The sequence below is a fragment of the Hetaerina americana genome, unplaced genomic scaffold, assembly GCF_022747635.1.
Source record: "Hetaerina americana unplaced genomic scaffold, ioHetAmer1.1.p SCAF_81, whole genome shotgun sequence".
Taxonomy (NCBI): domain Eukaryota; kingdom Metazoa; phylum Arthropoda; class Insecta; order Odonata; family Calopterygidae; genus Hetaerina; species Hetaerina americana.
In genome coordinates, this window is record NW_027287439.1 from 1,539,651 (window position 1) to 1,557,744 (window position 18,094).

Below are 18,094 nucleotides of genomic sequence, written 5' to 3' on the forward strand. Positions count from 1 at the left end.
ATATCAAAAGACAAACTTGTTATAAATTCATGTTGCACCTCAATTGGAACGTTCTTTTGATAATAATCTTTTAAATAAACAAATAATACGGTAAAAAAGTCATTCATCGTCAATGTTTGTATTCATCGATCGGTTATTATGTAGTTTTGTATCAACCAATGTCAATCCGATTAATTTGGATAATAGAATGATGGTCGGCGTGCATTGCGGAATAAACAGAAATATCCTCAAGAAACGTGTTGAAATGAAAATATACATTTGACAACATCGCATTTATTTCGAAACGAAAATTGAGCTTATCGTCAAAACCTGCTTATCATGTTTAATCGTATTCAAGAATAGGTTGCTTTCAAATTCCTCTCGACTGATGTTGTCAGTTGTGCCGGCAACTCGGGAACAACTCTGAACTGAATGAGTGGCAAATTTACGGCGTCGTAATTGTTTTTGAGAAGACCGGAACTTTGTCAGCGTCAGTGCCATAATGTCAGAAGAAGTTGACGGAAATCTAATCCTGGCCGAAGCCTTGAAAGACCAAGTAATTCTTGAAATTGAAGTTGGTTGACTATAATAGCATCTGTGCTTGATATGAATCATGACATTGGTAAATTTTGTTTTATAGGGGGTTGAATATGTTTTTGGAATAGTTGGCATTCCAGTTATAGAGCTGAGTGTAGCAATTCAGCAAGTCGGAATAAAATATATAGGAATGAGAAATGAACAGGCAGCTTGTTACGCAGCTCAAGCCATTGGTTACCTTACAAGGCGGCCTGGTGTTTGCTTGGTCGTTTCAGGTCCGGGGCTGCTGCATGTAATCGGAGGAATGGCTAATGCTCAAGTAAACTGTTGGTAATATACCTTTATTCCTTGAAAACTTCTTGCCATGTGTGACTGAAGAAGCATCAAGTGCTTTCAGCTGCTGTGCACCACATGGATTTTCAATGATCAATGTTGATCATATTTTTCTTTTTTCTCGGAATTTCGAATCGTCGATATTCAATCATAAGGCCTTTGTTAGTCATTGGAGGTTCATGTCCTCAAGATCATGAGGCTATTGGTGGCTTTCAGGAATACCCACAAGTGGAAGCTTGCAGGCTGTACTGCAAATACACTGCACGCCCACCTAGCCCAAAGCTCATACCTTTGCATGTTGAAAAAGCGATTAGGTTGGCAACTTATGGGAGACCTGGTATGTTAACATAAATGATTAAAAGGGAGTAGTTTCAGATTTCAAAGCAATATACTTTGGCATTTTATAATTAAACCAATGGTGATCATTTCGATAGGTTTAAAACAAATTCCATCTTGAAGTATTATTTTTCCACTTTCATAAAGGTGCATGCTACTTGGACTTCCCCGGGAACATATTGACACAGAATGTAAATAGAGGCGATGTTTTTAAATATTCGTTTGTAGCTTCCCCGCCTATTTGTCATCCAAATCCAGATGATATTCTTCGGGTAGCAGCATTGATTATGAAAGCTGAACGGCCTCTGGTAATAGTCGGCAAAGGTGATTTAATGTTCGAATTTATTTTCCTCTAAAAATAGCGTTTACAATGAGCACAAAGTTAATTATTAAATAATGTTTTATGATTGTAAATATGAAATCAAACTTATAGATACATTTCTTATAGCTGTTAAGTCAATAATTTTTTCCTCATCTTGTTACTAGTAATATGGATAATGTACAAACTTTCAGCTATTCTTGGTAGGGCACTAATTTAAGGAAAGTTTCACCCAGTCAAAATGAAGGCATTAGAACATTCAACATGGGACTCATGTGCGATATCTCAATTCGTAGTTAATAACTGTATTCCCTTATGGTTTTGACTGGAGTATATAATTCAGTATATTTTAAAAGTATTTCCAAATATTGATCTAGTAGCCAGGATATGAACTTAAGTATTTTTTAAAAATTAAACCCATGCCTCCTAAAGGTACTTTTTATGAGGCTTTCTTGAAATGGTCAGTAACCTCTGGAGAAACATGTTTCGCTCTTGAAAAATTTAGACCATGAATGCGCCTTTCGAATATTACTTATCTAGTCAATGAGAAGACATTTCAATACTTGAATATATATATTTGAATTCATTGACTGCTACCTTCCTGCCTGGAAGTAAAATTTGTGTCCTCAAATCACATCTCCATGGGGAAAGTGTATGAAGATGCTGTGCGAGAGACAAAAAGATAGTCAATTTAAAAAATCCTGTCATGATGATTGAAAAACACATGGATAATTTTCCACCTTTATTTATTGGATTACTTGAGCATGAAAGTATTTCAATAAAAAATGTGGAAGATCGAAAAAATTGGAACCATACAATTATTTTATTTTTACATCACAATCAAAAATATAACTTTCAATTACCATGGGTGCATTCCAAAAAAAGCACAGATCCTACACTTGAATACAGTCCTATCTTGAAAAAAAGAATATTCATATATAAGGAAAGAGATGGGCTACCAGCAAATCCTGAAGAATTATTTAAAATGGACATATTTTATCCTATAATTTGCAAAGCACTGGTCACTTGAGTCAAATTAAAATCAAAGTTTAAATGACCCATGGTCATTTTTGGAGAATTCCTGAAAAATAATTTACAAAATAATACCAGATAAGTCCATGTTTGAAAAAGCTTGTTTGGATTTACAAATAAGTCACATGGATCAAAGAAAAGTGACATTTTTACCATTGAATTGGTTGAGGAACTTCCAAGTGTAGACCCGTTATCTAAAGACTGATCCAGGAGAACCATTAATGATTCTACAACTTGTTGAAGAAAAGCAATGTCTAGGTTATTTGTGTAGTATGTTGAGTTCTGATTGCGGTTCTGTTTTAATTATAATCAGTGAATTAATTACAAAATACCTTTAAGCATTTATATCCGTGTAAGTAAAGATGAAATCTTGAAGTAGTTTTGTGTTATATATAGCACTTTTAATTTGTAATCAGGGGCAGCATATGCTGGTGCAGAAAATGAGATAAGAAAATTGATTGAATTCACTAATCTGCCCTTTCTACCTACCCCAATGGGTAAAGGGGTAGTGAGTGACTTGGATAAAACATGTGTAGCATCCGCAAGAACCACAGCTTTGCTTGATGCTGATGTTATTGTTTTGTTTGGAGCACGACTGAATTGGATACTTCATTTTGGGCAGCCGCCAAGGTTCAGCCCCGATGTAAAATTTATCCAGGTGAGGTTTGATTTTCAGGCTGCATAAAAATGAATTATTTGACAAAGTCCGTGCAATGGCTAATCATTTGTATGACAGCCAGCATTATTTTCTGTCAGTGGATATCTTAATGCTCGAAGAATCTGTGGATGAACAAATGTATAACCCTGATTAATATAAACATAATATACTGTGAAATATGGGGTCAAGTCTACTCTGAAGTAAGCTCAGTGATCATTGATAGAATAGGTGGTGATTTTGAGAATCTCTTTGGTGCATAAACTAGCCAAATTTTTAGAATGCTTTTAAGTTTTTTGGATGTATATCAGGCAATAAATCCATCATGGCTTAAGTGCACCCAGGTCAAAGATTTTTGTTTGTTGGCAGGATGTTCCTTGAATCTAATGAGGAGTTTGCGATTAGTTTGTTAAGTCATGTTACAAGGGTGGTCTGAAAGTTTCCGACCTCAAAAATTTCAGAAAAAATGTCTTGTATCTTTGTTAGGTCGGAAACTTTTCAGACCACTCATGTATGTAGCTAGGTGAGAGGCATTTGATTAGGTATATTCCAGATTTCTGAAGGGTAATATCTTTTGCCGAGTTAAAGGTTAATGCATTTAAAGGAGATTTTGAATCTACAATGATGTCCGAAGATAAAGGAAAAACATTTGTTTAGAGATGGATTTAGTGATAGCGTACGTACTCTCTAAGAAATTGGAGAAATGATCTTATGGGCATTAAATAATTTTTTTTAAATTTTGTTCTTAAGAGGATGTGGTGAGTAAAATCACATATATAACCTATGTTAATGGCTATTCATATGCCATTAAGTTAGGAAAAAGAGTTGGCAGTTAATAAGGAAATGGAAAGCAAACTAACAAAATCCAAAAATTTCCTAAACTTCTTGGGTTATTTAGGAAATCCTCACAATCAGACCTTTTGATTTCTTGATATTCCAGAGTTTTCATTATTTCATTGTAGCACTGCCGTGACAAACATTCTGCTATTTTGATATCACATTATGGAGGTGTAATTTTGCAGTGCTTCATTAATTCAATTATCCAGCTGGTATTTATGGGTTATAATATCTGTTTTTGGAGTTCTTTATCATCACTCATCGTTTAGTATTCAGCTGATAATTTTAATTTGAAATTTTAACTGAAAATGATATGGAACAGCTCCAGTTAATTGTTGCTTAAAAATGTGCACTAATGGAAGATAGCAAGTTTTTCTAGAAAAGTTATATGTTTTAAAATTCCAAAATGTCAGTTTAATGTGCCTAGTTTGTAACATAAATTCACTTGTTTGTATTTTTCAGGTGGATATTTGTCCAGAGGAATTCCACAACAGTACTTCTGCCGAAGTATCTCTTCTTGGAGATGTTGGTTTGGTGGCTAGAGAGTTAACCACAAAGTTTGTTCAGAAGAATTGGTGCTTTCCCGCATACTCGCCATGGTGGACTACTTTGTTGGAAAAGTGCAAAAAAAACCGAATGGTCGTTCAGGTAAACATGTATTTTGCTATAAAGGTCTACCTTTTCTTTCTGCATTCATTGGAAAAATGTGAAATGAGGTTGGGGAACAATTGTTTTTAAAATTCATTTTAAATTTTTAAGGCCACATATCTCACAAGGTTATAAATAATATAAGAACCAGAAATTTATTCATACAATCAGATGAATTATGAAAGTAGCTTTAACACTGAAAAATATGAAGTATAATTTCTCACTTAGGAATGCATCCTGTATTTGTGCTTACTTTTTTGCAAAGTTTTCACTTTTTAATTTCTTTAAACGTTTAAAAATTAATATTAAACAAATTGAAAAAATAACATGTAACTTAGTCTGTCAAGAGATATGTTGTCATTTTAAGTGATATTGGAATTAACTGCTTCTGCTGGAACAGTAAAAGCGTAACATTTTGCAAGTTCAGATTTCCAAACTGAAAGAGAAGACTCAATGATGAATGCAGGGAGAAAAAAGTAGTTGTTTGTGGAAACAAAGAATTAATTATAACTATCCCCTTTTTTAAACACCGCAGTAGACATAGGTTCAGATGGAACATTCCTTGACATTTCATTTAGGCTGTATTATGGTTCAGCATAGATTAGGAAAAGCATGATCAATACAAGGATTTTGGACCAGGGTGGACAAGTGGTAGCATGTTTGACTCTCATACCTAGGGTCACAGATTCGAGACCATAGCATGGAGAATATTTTTCTGGCTATTTTGTCGGGAAATATTTACCTTTGGTTGACTACACAAAATGACCCCAATACTGAGTGGAAACAACTCTCAGTAGAAGGCATTGATGGCGCAGATCAAGGGGATCGGTTCAGTATCAACAGCTACAGCTTCAGGCAAGAGTGAAGGTCACGGAATCGGCTGAAGTACTGCAACAGAAGGCAACAGGAAACCTCCGCATTAGTCTCCCGAGGAGATGCAGCCCTGTACTTTACCCATTTATGACATGACGGCATCCTTCCCGGTAAAATAGTCTCCCAATCAGATCTCTGGGTGGGAACTACTGGGAAGGGTACATCAGCCAGGAAAGACAGATGCAGGATGGAACATGGAATGTAAATGGAAAGCTAGAGAACGCCAAGATAGAAATGAAGAGGCTGGGTATAGACATCCTGGGAGTTAGCGAGATCAAGTGACAGGAGCAGACAACTACTGGAGTGATGAACACCAAGTATATACTTGAGAGTATGGCCGGTGTTGGCCTCATTCTGAAGAAGAATGGGGCAGAAGAGTAAAGGCAATATTGCCTTGCAGCGAGAGAATTTTGATGGTGAGGCTGGAAGGAGAGCCCACAGACACCACAATCGGGTCTTGAGTACATGCTGACATCTAGCCATACAGAAGAAGAAATAGAGGTGTACAAGCAAATGGAAGAAGTCCTCGGATAGGTTAAGGGGAAAGAAATCTCACTATAATGGGAGACTGGAATGCAGTCGTAGGAGAAGGAAAAGAAAGATGAAGCAGCAGAAATTTTGGGCTGGAAAAATGGAACGCCATAGGAGAAAGACAAGTGGAGTTCTGCAGCGATAAGAATATGGTATTAGCTAACACCCTCTTCAAACAACATCGACGAAGGAGGAACATATTGAAGATGCCAGGGGATATCACGAGATACCCAATAGACTACATACCAGTAAGAAGGAGAAACAGGAACCAGGTGAAGCAGTGCAAGAGCTACCCCGGTGCAGACATAAATAGCGATCATGACATTGTAATCATGGGGAGCCAAATTTGCTGCAAGAACATCAAGGAGACCAAACAAGAGCCAAGGTGAGACTATAAATTGCTGGTGGAAAAAGACAACAGAGAAAGATTCACCGAGGCAATTGACAGCAAACTTGGTGATGAAGGAGAAAGGAGCTCTGAAGAGAGATGGGATGAACTGAAGAGGGCAGTTGCAGAAGAGAAACTGGTGAGAAAGAGAGTCGACATGAAAAAAAACCATGGATCATGACGGAGATAAGGGAACTAATAGCAGAAAGAAGAAAATACAAGTTTGCCAAGAATGGTGATGAGGAAAGGCTCTACAAGAAGCTTAAGAACCAAGTCAACAGAGAATGCCAAAAGGCTAGGGAGAAATAGCTAAAAGGCTGCTGCGAGGAAATCAGCAAAAACATGGAGAAAGGGAATACTGACACAGAATACAAACTGCTGAAGAAGCATTTCGGAGAAAGGAAAATGAAAAGTAATTACATCAGAGATGTAAACAGGGATATACTGATAAAAAGTAAAGATGTTGGAAATAGATGGAAGCAATTACATCAGAGAACTCTACCATGGTTCAAGGCCACTGGATGAAAATCTGATGAGGGACGAGAGTGAAACGCATGATGAAAACCAGGGCCCATACATACTGAGGAGCAAATTCGATAGAGAAGTGAAAGACCTTGAGAAAAACAAAGCTCCTGGAGAATACAAAATCAAGAGAGAAATCATAAAGTCACTCTGAAACAAAACCCCAAGGATAATCTGTATGGAATAATAAAGATAGCTACAAAGACTGAAGACTTTCAAAGGAGTGTCATGATTGCGATACCAAAGAAGAGGACAGAAAAATGTGAGGAACACCAAACCTTGAGTCTTGTGTCACATGCATCAAAAATACTTACGCGAAAAATAAGCCCAGGAAGGAATGATAAAATACCAGGAAGTAAGCCAATTAGTATCAGATAGGGTGGGATGGAGGGCTGCAGTGAACCAATCTTAGGATTGAATGACCAATGGTGAATACAAACAGTTTCCCAGGAGTAGATGGGGGTTTGTATCACAATTTAATGCTCATGAGTACTTGATGCTTTTATTAAAGTGAATTATTCCTCTTTTGTGCAAGTTCATATGCATTAAAATTGTTACAGTAACGTGATGATTCTGTAATTTATTTACTAAAATTTTATTTTTCAGGATTCAATAAACAATGAAAGCACACCTTTGAATTATTACACAGTTCTGCATAATATTCACAGAAGCATTCCTGAAGGTAAGTTTCAGTTTTTGTATATCCCTTTGATAGTTCGTTTATTTATGTATTCTTTTCAATATTACTTACACATCTTAGAATAAATATGTACATATGTTTACACATTGTCTGCAAGTGAATTTAGGAATATTTAGTGATTTAATAATTTGTATGTTGCCATGATTGAATATTAGTTAGGCTATTCTTTGAATCAATCAATTATTTTATTATCTGTTTTGTGCAAAATGAAAATATAATGGGTACAGAGGTACATTTTTTTTTACTTTTATGAAATGCATTTCTCTGCAGCGGAGTAAGTTCCTCTTAAAATTGGGTAGTCATGATGATTGATTTGCTAATGAGATATGTCATGAAGACTATGATTTACTTGATTGAAAATTTCGATAATGATTTTGCATATCTTTTGAAATTTTCACATCTTTCAGGATCTGATTGCCTTTTTTTCCCAAATTTCATTCCAATAAACTATCATTTAGGCTTCAAATTTATTCCTTGTGTTTCATTGTATAATTCAGCTTTTCCCAAGTGGCATGATTTTCTAGGTACCAGATTTTCATGAGAAACCACAGGTTTCACAGGGGAAGGAACTGGCCCCACCTATACTGTGATGTCTAAATTTCATGTGCCAGTTGATTTATTATTAGGTGACCTCTATCTTCAACTCTCAAATCAACATTTTGTGTTGATTACTGTGGTAATTTAATGGCTGAACATGTAAATTGGAATATTTGAGTTGGTACCAACGATGATGATGAGGAGCTGTAACTTCACATATGGCTGGCAGGATTACGTGAAATGTCACATCATACCAATGCAACATGTTTGATGTCATCATAACCTCTCTGTACTTGACTCCAAACTTCTCCTCTCTCACTAAAAGTCTACATTCTCCGGGAATGGCTGAGTGCCTCGTCTCTCGTTTGCCAGTCTTTCACTTCTGATTGAAACCTGTATTTCTCTATCTGCCAATTTCATGGCATGAGTGTTTTAGTGATACAGCTGGCATATAATCCCCTTTTATGACAGTGAAAGATACAATTTCATGGCATGAGTGTTTTAGTGTTACAGCTGGCATATAATCCCCTTTTATGACGGTGAAAGATATGACTTCTAAATTCAGTCCACTTTCTGTCGTGGAAAGGGTAGGGTACGCAGAGTAGTATCCTGCTGCTTCCTTCACCTGCAGTCAGGCTAACTGGCTCTTATGGAGAATTGTTCTTTGTCAGGGAGTGGGCAGATATAGGAGTTCAAATAGTTTCAAGGCCAAACAGAAGCAAATATGCACACCTTTTTCATTTGTTAGGAGATACATTCACAAACATAAGACCTTTTTTCCTGATTAGATTAGGTTTTTTCCTTGATAAAATAAGAATTTTAATCTGTAGTAGTGGCAGCTATTCTCTCTCTATCACCCCTTCCTTTTTGTTTTATGTTTATTTTGGGTTGGTGTGTTGCAATTCCCTTGTTCTAGTTCTTATTTTCGAGCACTTCATTTTTCTGGTACATGCACCAGAAGAATAAGAATTAGCACGGGAATTTCCTTTTATTATGGTTGTGCATTACTGGTTGTTTCATATGAAAAATCTTATTCTTTGATTTTGACAATAAATTTTTTAAGGTATAATGGAATCTGTATTGTAAGATTTAAGTTGTTCCCTTGGCAAAAGAGAAAGAATATTCTTGATGCCACAAGTGTGATTACCAAAAGAAAATTTGGGAACATGATGATGCTATGAGGGTTGCTATATTATTTATAACAAATGTTTTAATTTATTTTCATTATGTTGTGGAAAACCTACCTCTTGACTTTTTGTTGGAAGTTGTCCATATTTTTTTTGAATTTGTGACTTAATTAATTCAGAAAAGGTTCCAAAGCTCACTGTAGGAACAGTGAATGTTTCAATTGGCTCTCTTAAATAACTCAATGGTATGATTTACTAAGGCTTTGCAATTATTCTTTATCGTTGTACTTTTCCTAGGCATGAGTCGTATATAGAGGCAAAACATATGCCAAAAATTAATGAGGGCAAACATTACTGAAAGAAATTGATTACCTATAAAATATATATTTAAGTTGCATCATCTCTCTGTCTCATGCCCATGCCTACTTGCTAAGTGAGGTGCGCGCATGGAAGTATTGTGGCGGTAAATATGCCCCTGAAATCTCTGAAAAGTACTAAAACTTTGTCATTAAATGTATTGTAAGTTAAACTTATTTTCTTGGGTAAGTTGACAATATTCATTTAAATAATAAATGTATATGTAAGTGGTATTCAACACAATTTGTCTTGGGAAATTATAAAACAGTATTATTATACCTGTTCTTGTAATAGTTTAATGTCAGAAACCAAATTATACTGTAGTAAAATAGACCGGTAATTTACTTTCCCATAGTGCCCAGACCTTAACTTTGAGTGTATGGTGAATTGGCATCTAAATTTTTCACATCCAAGTACAACATTGAAATGCTTTTTCTTTCCAGACAGTGTCATTGTGAGTGAAGGTGCTAATACTATGGATATTGGGCGGACTATGTTACTAAACACATTGCCTAGGCATCGGCTTGATGCAGGTTAGTTTTCAATAGTTCATGTGTTAAAAATAAATTTAGCATCCATTTTACTTTGAGAATGCATCCCTAGATTACTCAAAATTAATGAAAAGCTTTTATTGGAGACTTAGCAGAATGACGGACAGTATATTCATTATTAAATTTTTGAAGTAGGTTTAACTTTTTTCCAAGGGACAAAACTTAAAGAGAGTTGTTTGGTTTTTTAAGGAAATACTATAAAAAGATAAGCATTCATCAGTAATTTATGACAAAATTAAGTTACGTCCATCGATTTAAAAATATTCCTTATGAAGCTTAATATTAAATAAAAATGACTTAATCAACCAGGAACATTCGGAACAATGGGTGTAGGACTTGGATTTGCAGTAGCTGCCAGTATGTGGTGTAGGCAAAATGCTCCAGACAAGAGAGTAATATGTGTTGAAGGTGATTCAGCGTTTGGATTCTCTGGCATGGAAATTGAAACTATGTTTAGGTAAGGTGAATTGTATCATACATTTGATTTTTTTTATAGATGTTTCATTTCACATTATTTGCCCTTAAATCTGATTGATAGAAAAGATAGTTATGAAAAATATTCCACAATGAAACATCAACTAGAGGTTTGTAAAAGTAATGTCAAATCCTAAAAATGAAATTTTTAGCATATAAATTTACAAGGGTGCACATTACTATAATTAATGTTGTATATTTTTAAATAGGGTTAGTCAAAACCAGGGAATATTTTCTATTACAGATTAGTCCATGAGACAATTATATCTACTTTATCACAGTGTAATTTTCTCATGGAATGATTGGTGAAGGTAAATGTTCCCCGGACATAATTCGCCCTGTTTAAAAGTTACTTCTTTATTCTTTCAAGATGTTTTCTTATAATTAAATGCTTGGTAGTTATAGCACAGGTTTAAAAATGTACTGGAGAGCTAAAAATAGAGTCACTGTGACACTTAACAGATAAAGAAAACTTAATTTGAGTTTCTCTTCAAGTGTATCATTGAAACTGTTGTCATGACGAGTGAAATTGTAATGTTTACTAGCTAGTAGCTAACTAGCTCCCTCAGCAGTAAAGAATATGTATTTTTAGTGGTGTGTAGTCTCAGCAAAAAACTTCTTTTTCACTTATGAGCCATGCCCTGAAATGCATCAGGTAGTGCAGGAAGAGGAAATGGTGATCATCATGGGAAATAATTCATTGCTATTCATCAGCAAGAAAATTTTCATTGTACCTCCCCCGGATATATCTAAGAAGAATAAAATTAGCATTATCAGAGAAAGAATAAAACTGATCATAGCACGTTTCCACTTATCGAGTGGACAAGTGCTATGATCAGTAATTCATTATGTTTGACTTCCACCACATCACATCTGAAGCTTCTCAATTTATTATCAAAGAACTTGCTGTTTGACAATAATACCTATATCGGCAAAAGGGGAATATAAGAGTATAAAACTTCCTAGCTGGTTAACTTTTTTTGTATTGCATTATATTGAATGTATGTTTTATTATAGCAAAGAGCTAATACGTGGCACAGGTCATTATCCTAATGTTATAACTAGTCATCTCCTTAGAGATATTTTTGTGTTATTAAATATAATGCTTCGCTTTGAAGTTATGTTAAAGGTTTTAAAGAAAGTGTTAAGCTTTTAAAGTAGTGTTACAGGTAAGCAAAAATGTGTGACTGTTGTATATTCATCAATTAGTTGTGAATTTTTATCTTCAGCAATCATTATAATATGCATTAATTGTATGTGATATTAATGTACTGTTGCTTCACTTTGTAATTGCAGGTACAAATTGCCAATTATCATAATAATTGTGAATAATAATGGAATCTATGGTGGATTTACTAAGGAGGACTGGCCGAGTATACAGGAGTCTCAGGATGAATTAGCTTTGGCGTAAGTTTAATATTCTTACAACAAGAAAGGGTAGGGTATCTTAAATATAATACATATTGTTCTTCTTTAAATTAAAATGAACAAACTGGCATGTTTACTTCAGGTAATACTACTAGCTATGTATAATAACTTACTGATTTAGATATTCTTTTAAAAAGTGATAATTTTTAAAAGATTTTATTATTTGAGGTAGGTTAGGCTTATAATGGCAGCAGTTCATAGGTAGTGGATTCATCTAGTATTTGTTGACTCTTTAAGACTACTCTTAGTAACAATCAGAAAAAGAAATATCAAATTTCATCACAAGAATAAGCTAGTAGCCAACCAAACACCCTACATTGGGAGGTGTAAAAGCTGACTTGAAGAGTTAAAATAAACATGATATGGCATTTTAATTTAATTTTTAGTTGAATTTGGCAGTCTCCGTAAATGACGCGTCTTGAACACACCCAGTAATGTCAGTCGTATAACATCACTAAAAAGAATATTATCAATGTTCTAAATATGCATACACTAATTGCTATCTTTTAAACACTTCACCCCATATCAAATGCACCATTTCTCATATGTACATAAAATCTTTTAATTACTCAGGAATCCACCCACAGCTTTGTCCGTTAATACACACTATGAAGCCATGATGGGACTCTTTGGCAAAAAGGGCCACTTCTGTGAAACGATACCAGAATTGAAGGAAGCTATCAGGGCTTCTCTTTCTGTGAGTAAAATAATAATAGATGCTACACTTGTATGATAATGTTTCAAGGAGGCGGGTAAATAAGTCAAAATCTTCACCACTGAACGAGCTACATAAAACTAATTTCATTAAAAACGTTGTAATTGTTCATTTTCAGGTCCAAGATCACCCTAGCATCATAAATGTTATGATCAATCCATCAGCTGATCGAAAGCAACAGAGTTTCTCCTGGCTGACTGGCTCAAAATTATGAGTGTTGCTGACATGCACCATTCTTTGAATATAAGAAATGAATGAATTATCATTGGCTGTTAAGTTTGGTGAATTAAAAGAAGTTGTTAATTTTTGTTCTATAAAAGATAGGTCATTGAAAGCTGGCCTTTTATTTTAATAAAAATATTTCTCAAAAATATACAGTATCTCAATTAAAAAATGTAAACATCATCTTAAACTAGTAATATCATGCTGGCAATCAATTTCCATTGAAGACCCAATGTGTGGCATCTTCCTTAAGTGTACCCCATTAAGTAGCTCCAGCGATAAAGTCTTTCTCCTGAAAAAAATAAAATAATGCATCAACTTCAGGAAAAATTGAGGGTATTTTCAGCAGAGGTATCAAAAACTTTTTTTTACAGATCGTACACAGGAACTTTCTCTGTATATCCAGTGCAAAATTTAAGAATGCCATTAAGCAAGACTTGTTAAAATACTACAATTTACATGAACTTAAACATTTATTAAAAAGAAATGCACTGACACACGGCACTTCATTATACTTGTGATGTGGATTATCATATTTCACTGGTGACTTGTTCTAGAACACCAAATGATAACACAAGATTTTCAACCCCACTACACATTCATGAATTAGGTGAGGACACTATATATAATTAATAATCAGCATTCAACGGTTGAAATGATATTATAATTTATAGCGCACAACCCATGCTACCTGTGGCCTACAACCACATGCAACCAAAACCTGAGTTCACTTCCTATAATCTAAAGTAATAGGAAAATCCCCACAAAAATCAACTCTGCCATTTAAAAGCTTCTAAACACTTGGCAAAGCCACACAAAACAATCAAAGAGTTATTTCACTTGTACAACGCTAACTTTTACAAAATTACTTCCCAAAAATTAATTCGCAGTTTTCGTAAAACTTAAATAAATGGGTTTAGTTTTACCATGTAAGAAAGGTTTGCAGATTGAAAAAGGCCCGCAGAGTTGAAATATGGTGCATCGTTAGGGTAATTTACACTATTTCCAGGATTAACGGTAATGACAGAGTTCCATCAGCATGCACGATTATGTATACAAATTACGGGGCAACTTAAAATAATATTAAATTTGAAAATACCAGTCAACACCTAATTTGTCAATGTAGTTTCAGGTTTGAGAAGCACACACAAGTCGAGCATTCATGTTATGATCTGATGTTAGCTCTATTAGGGTAATCGAAGCAGAAGATATATTAGAATTATTGCATTGGGATAGCATAACATTTTTACCTGTAACCATGGCAATAATATGATCCACTAGGTCTCCCACAGGAGTGTGGATATATGCCATCCCAGCTAAGATTCCAGCAAGGTGTCCGACGAATGACGAACCGGGAACCAGGAAGTAGATAAGAATTAACTCAGACCAAACAGTATTCTGAAATGGCAGATTTAATGAACCATCTATTTCCCTCAAACGCCCTCCAGGGTTCACCGCATCTTCTCGCTTTGTCGTTAGAGCTTTCAGAGCGAACACAACACCTGTAAAAAATCACGTGGCGATGCTTAAACTGATAATTTTAGAAAGCTGTACATTTTCTTCTAAAAATAGACATTCCACCACAAGGCTCACCCGAAAATCCAATGGCGCATGTTTTCATGTAAGCATAATCATGAAGAACTCGAAACAGTATGGCAGACAAGGCGACATACGTAACACTGCACAACAGCGTCATCAGCAATAAAAATACTGCGAAATTACAACTTCCAAACATATCTTGCTCCAGTCCCCGGGCCTATAAATGCAACACGTATTTAATTTCATGATAAGCTTCCATTTTGGGAATAACAAAAGGTGATATTAACTTACCTTAGAGATAAAAGATATCATATTATAATACAAATGCATGTCGGAACCATGTTCAACTGCCGAAAGAAAAAGTCGAGAATACTCTTTTCCATTTAAAATATTCTCCGCGCTGACACAAACGTCCCATCTATCCCATGGAACGGAAATATAGCCGCTATATAGGAGGGCCTAGTTGAACAAAGAAAGTGAGTCAATTCAAAAATTACAATGACTAATCAAGGCAAGCGTGCACAACTACTTAAAAGGTATGTATCAATCACAAATTTCAATTAAGTACCTGACCAACAACGGCAATTAATGTCACTGGAGGAATTTGCGAAAATCCTATGCTTGCAACTTCATAACACAATAGTAGAACACCCAACCCAGGACCGCGTCTCCTTTCGCTCATCTTTCACGACTTCAGAGAACACCGCCAACAAATGAAACGAATGAAACAAACGCACGCTGGTTATCCCATGATCCCTACGAGTCGTTCCGAATGATGAAATGAATAACGGGGATAACCTTAAGGCATACTTGCATCACTCAAGATGGCCGAAAGGCGAACTTACAAAATACTCGCGGGGATTTCGAAATAAAACCATTGAAATATGTACAAGATAAGTTAGCCAATATGCACAAATTTCACTAAAACAATTATGAATAAAATATAGGGAAATCATTATATCCAAATGTAATATAAGTGGGGAAAAAGTTCAAAGATAATATATATTTTCAGCGAATTCCTGGGCAACTTATAGTCTACAAGTCGGGTATACATTTATTATTTAATAGGAAGTGGTTTATGAAGACCGGAAATAGTGATAAAAAATTACCAGGACAGAAAAGGGGTAGCTGAGGTATCATATGTTACAATTATGAGAGAAAAGGTGTAAATGGTCATACAAATACATCTATTCATACCACATATTACCTACCTACTTAGGTTGACCCTTGGAATTCTCCAAGGTGTAGAGTATTAGAGTTTATTTCTCGGTAAAGGTGTTATCTTAGCATATTATAACATTAAAATACAAAACAAAAAGAAAACCTTTCGTCATAGTTTAGTACCTATAAACTTAATTCTTGACTCAACTCAATCAAAAAGAGTGATAACTTACTGGTATTCCATTTCTCACTGATAATGATTCTTTATAAAGAAAAGGATTGCATGTCGCCTTTCATGTCATAATCATTTACAGAAATCCATCAAGGAAGGCAATTACTAAGAAATGCATTATTAATTAATTATGACTACATTGCAATGAAACTCTTATATTTACAAAAAGTGACGAAACCATAGTTAAAATATATTATCAGAAAGCCCAAAGTTAAATAAAAACTCAGTGACACTGACATAATTCCAAACAAAGATCGGGAAAAGGATGATTTTCTATGTTTTTCAGAATACCGGTTCAGCCTATTAGAATTAAATAAGTTAACATCATTGGTTATTATCTGGGAAGCAACTTGTGTGACACAGTAGTTAACGCTCTACCCCTGGACTATTGCTACCCACAGTATGCATACATTATAGCAAAAATCCTGCACTCTCAGTAAAACTCCATGATAAGAACCTAAATTTTGCGGATCGTGTAAATTTCTTGGGTGTTCAGACTGAAAATCATCCCTAAAATGGTCCTTATATGTAGCTAACTTAAATTGAAACTTAATAAAACTATTTTTCAGCTGAAATTTTAGTTTTTTAGTGCTAACTTAAGTATCGTTAAATGTATTTATCACTCAAATTTTCAATCTCAATTATTTTATGGCATCCTGGGGTGGCTCAAGCCAGAGGCAAAATATTTTTATAGTGCAGGAACCAGGGCCATAAGAGCTATCTTAACCTTACCTTTTAGACACCACTGCAAGCCTCATTTTCATGAGCTGCAAAGTATGCCACTGGCTGCTCTTTATGTATACAATCTAATTTTATTTGTTAAGAATAACATGCATATATATGAACGGAACCTAAATATCCATCACCATTATAAACGGAAAAAACTTGACATACACGTTGAGGCAAGATCATATAATTTGAGTGATGGGACGACCACTGACCACCATGGGACAATACCATGTTTCCCCCAGATTTGAAAGCATTTCCTTCAAATAATTTCAACCATAATCTTAGAGCATACTTGTTTATAAAACCTTTTTACTCTGTGGATGAAGTTTGTGCATTATGTAAAGAAAAGTCTTAAATGTAGTATGAAAAATATCCCTATGTAATTAATGTAAATAACCTTTTTTTTCATGTAAGGTATACCAACAAAATTGATGTACATGTTATCATTTCATGAAAAAAACCATGCTGAACCAGCTTATGTTCAATAAAGCAATAAATAAATAAAATTAAATCAATTTGTTTTCTTTTTACTCTTTATTTCTAATAACAACACATAGCCCTTTCCAAATTTATACCTCAAAGATGCCAAAATCATTACTGGATTTGAATTAACAATGTGACAGGTTAGCCAAACATTATTAAAATATATTCGATGGCTAACCTAAATTATTCTCTAAAATGAAAATTTATATAAATTTTATGGGGAAAATAAACACTACAAAATTATAAAAATCAACTTATTCAAGGTTTTCCACCTACTTAAGGTTTTGGATGGTCCCTAATGACTATTACGTTTTACATATCACAAGAATTTCCTTTTATTTGTCCTACATTAATTCCTTTTTCATAATTTCTGTTTACCTTAATGCTGTCTAAAAATCTTATTCTCCTCCTTTTACATCATTTACCCAAAACTCACAGATCTATCACATCTTTCAACATCACGATATGGCATTCTTTCCAATATTGCCTCCATCCACTTTTTCAGATTAGCCCTAGCAATTTACTCTCATTCAAAATACTTAAAACTTAAGCATTTGTCTTCCTCTATGTACCATTTCTTTTTTGTCACACACATCTCAGAATTCTCCAATCCATGCTCATCCTCTTGCCTCAAAATCCAGGTTTTATATCCATTAAGTTCTACGCTCCATTTTTATTTATACATATATTTACTTAGTGTATCTGCCACCAATTCCCTTATTTATGTACATGCTCTTTTTACTGAAACAATTCTTACTCTAATGTCTCCACTTTGATGCCTACATTCCCCTAGAATGCCATCCTTATAGATGTACTGTCCTACTTTCTCTTCTACTTTATGTTTAACTT

At 34.7% G+C, this 18,094-nt stretch overlaps 2 protein-coding genes across 2 annotated transcripts; one reads left to right on the plus strand and one right to left on the minus strand.

The window, feature by feature from the left end:
- The first annotated feature begins 266 nt into the window (after positions 1-266).
- On the plus strand, positions 267-13,250 carry LOC139698310 (2-hydroxyacyl-CoA lyase 1-like). Its single transcript, XM_071597198.1, has 12 exons — positions 267-535; positions 620-846; positions 1,005-1,186; positions 1,333-1,509; positions 2,953-3,194; positions 4,491-4,676; positions 7,597-7,672; positions 10,155-10,244; positions 10,572-10,719; positions 12,033-12,143; positions 12,738-12,861; positions 12,998-13,250. The coding sequence occupies exons 1-12, from the start codon at positions 482-484 to the stop codon at positions 13,091-13,093; spliced, it is 1,713 nt and encodes a 570-aa protein (XP_071453299.1). The 5' UTR covers positions 267-481; the 3' UTR covers positions 13,094-13,250.
- On the minus strand, positions 13,189-15,384 carry LOC139698312 (rhomboid-related protein 4-like). Its single transcript, XM_071597199.1, has 5 exons — positions 15,209-15,384; positions 14,932-15,099; positions 14,695-14,857; positions 14,352-14,603; positions 13,189-13,393 (listed from the first exon to the last, which is right to left on the minus strand). The coding sequence occupies exons 1-5, from the start codon at positions 15,320-15,322 to the stop codon at positions 13,350-13,352; spliced, it is 741 nt and encodes a 246-aa protein (XP_071453300.1). The 5' UTR covers positions 15,323-15,384; the 3' UTR covers positions 13,189-13,349.
- Between the last annotated feature and the right edge of the window lie 2,710 nt (positions 15,385-18,094).

Coding starts and splice junctions, on each gene's coding strand:
- LOC139698310 (XM_071597198.1), top strand. CDS start 482: ATGTCAGAAGAAGTTGACGGAAATCTAATCCTGGCCGAAGCCTTGAAA. Junction 1,510..2,952: donor TCTGGTAATAGTCGGCAAAG/GTGATTTAATGT, acceptor ATTTGTAATCAG/GGGCAGCATATGCTGGTGCA. Junction 10,720..12,032: donor GAAATTGAAACTATGTTTAG/GTAAGGTGAATT, acceptor TTGTAATTGCAG/GTACAAATTGCCAATTATCA.
- LOC139698312 (XM_071597199.1), bottom strand. CDS start 15,322: ATGAGCGAAAGGAGACGCGGTCCTGGGTTGGGTGTTCTACTATTGTGT. Junction 14,604..14,694: donor ATGCGCCATTGGATTTTCGG/GTGAGCCTTGTG, acceptor GATTTTTTACAG/GTGTTGTGTTCGCTCTGAAA. Junction 13,394..14,351: donor TATTATTGCCATGGTTACAG/GTAAAAATGTTA, acceptor TATTTTTTTCAG/GAGAAAGACTTTATCGCTGG.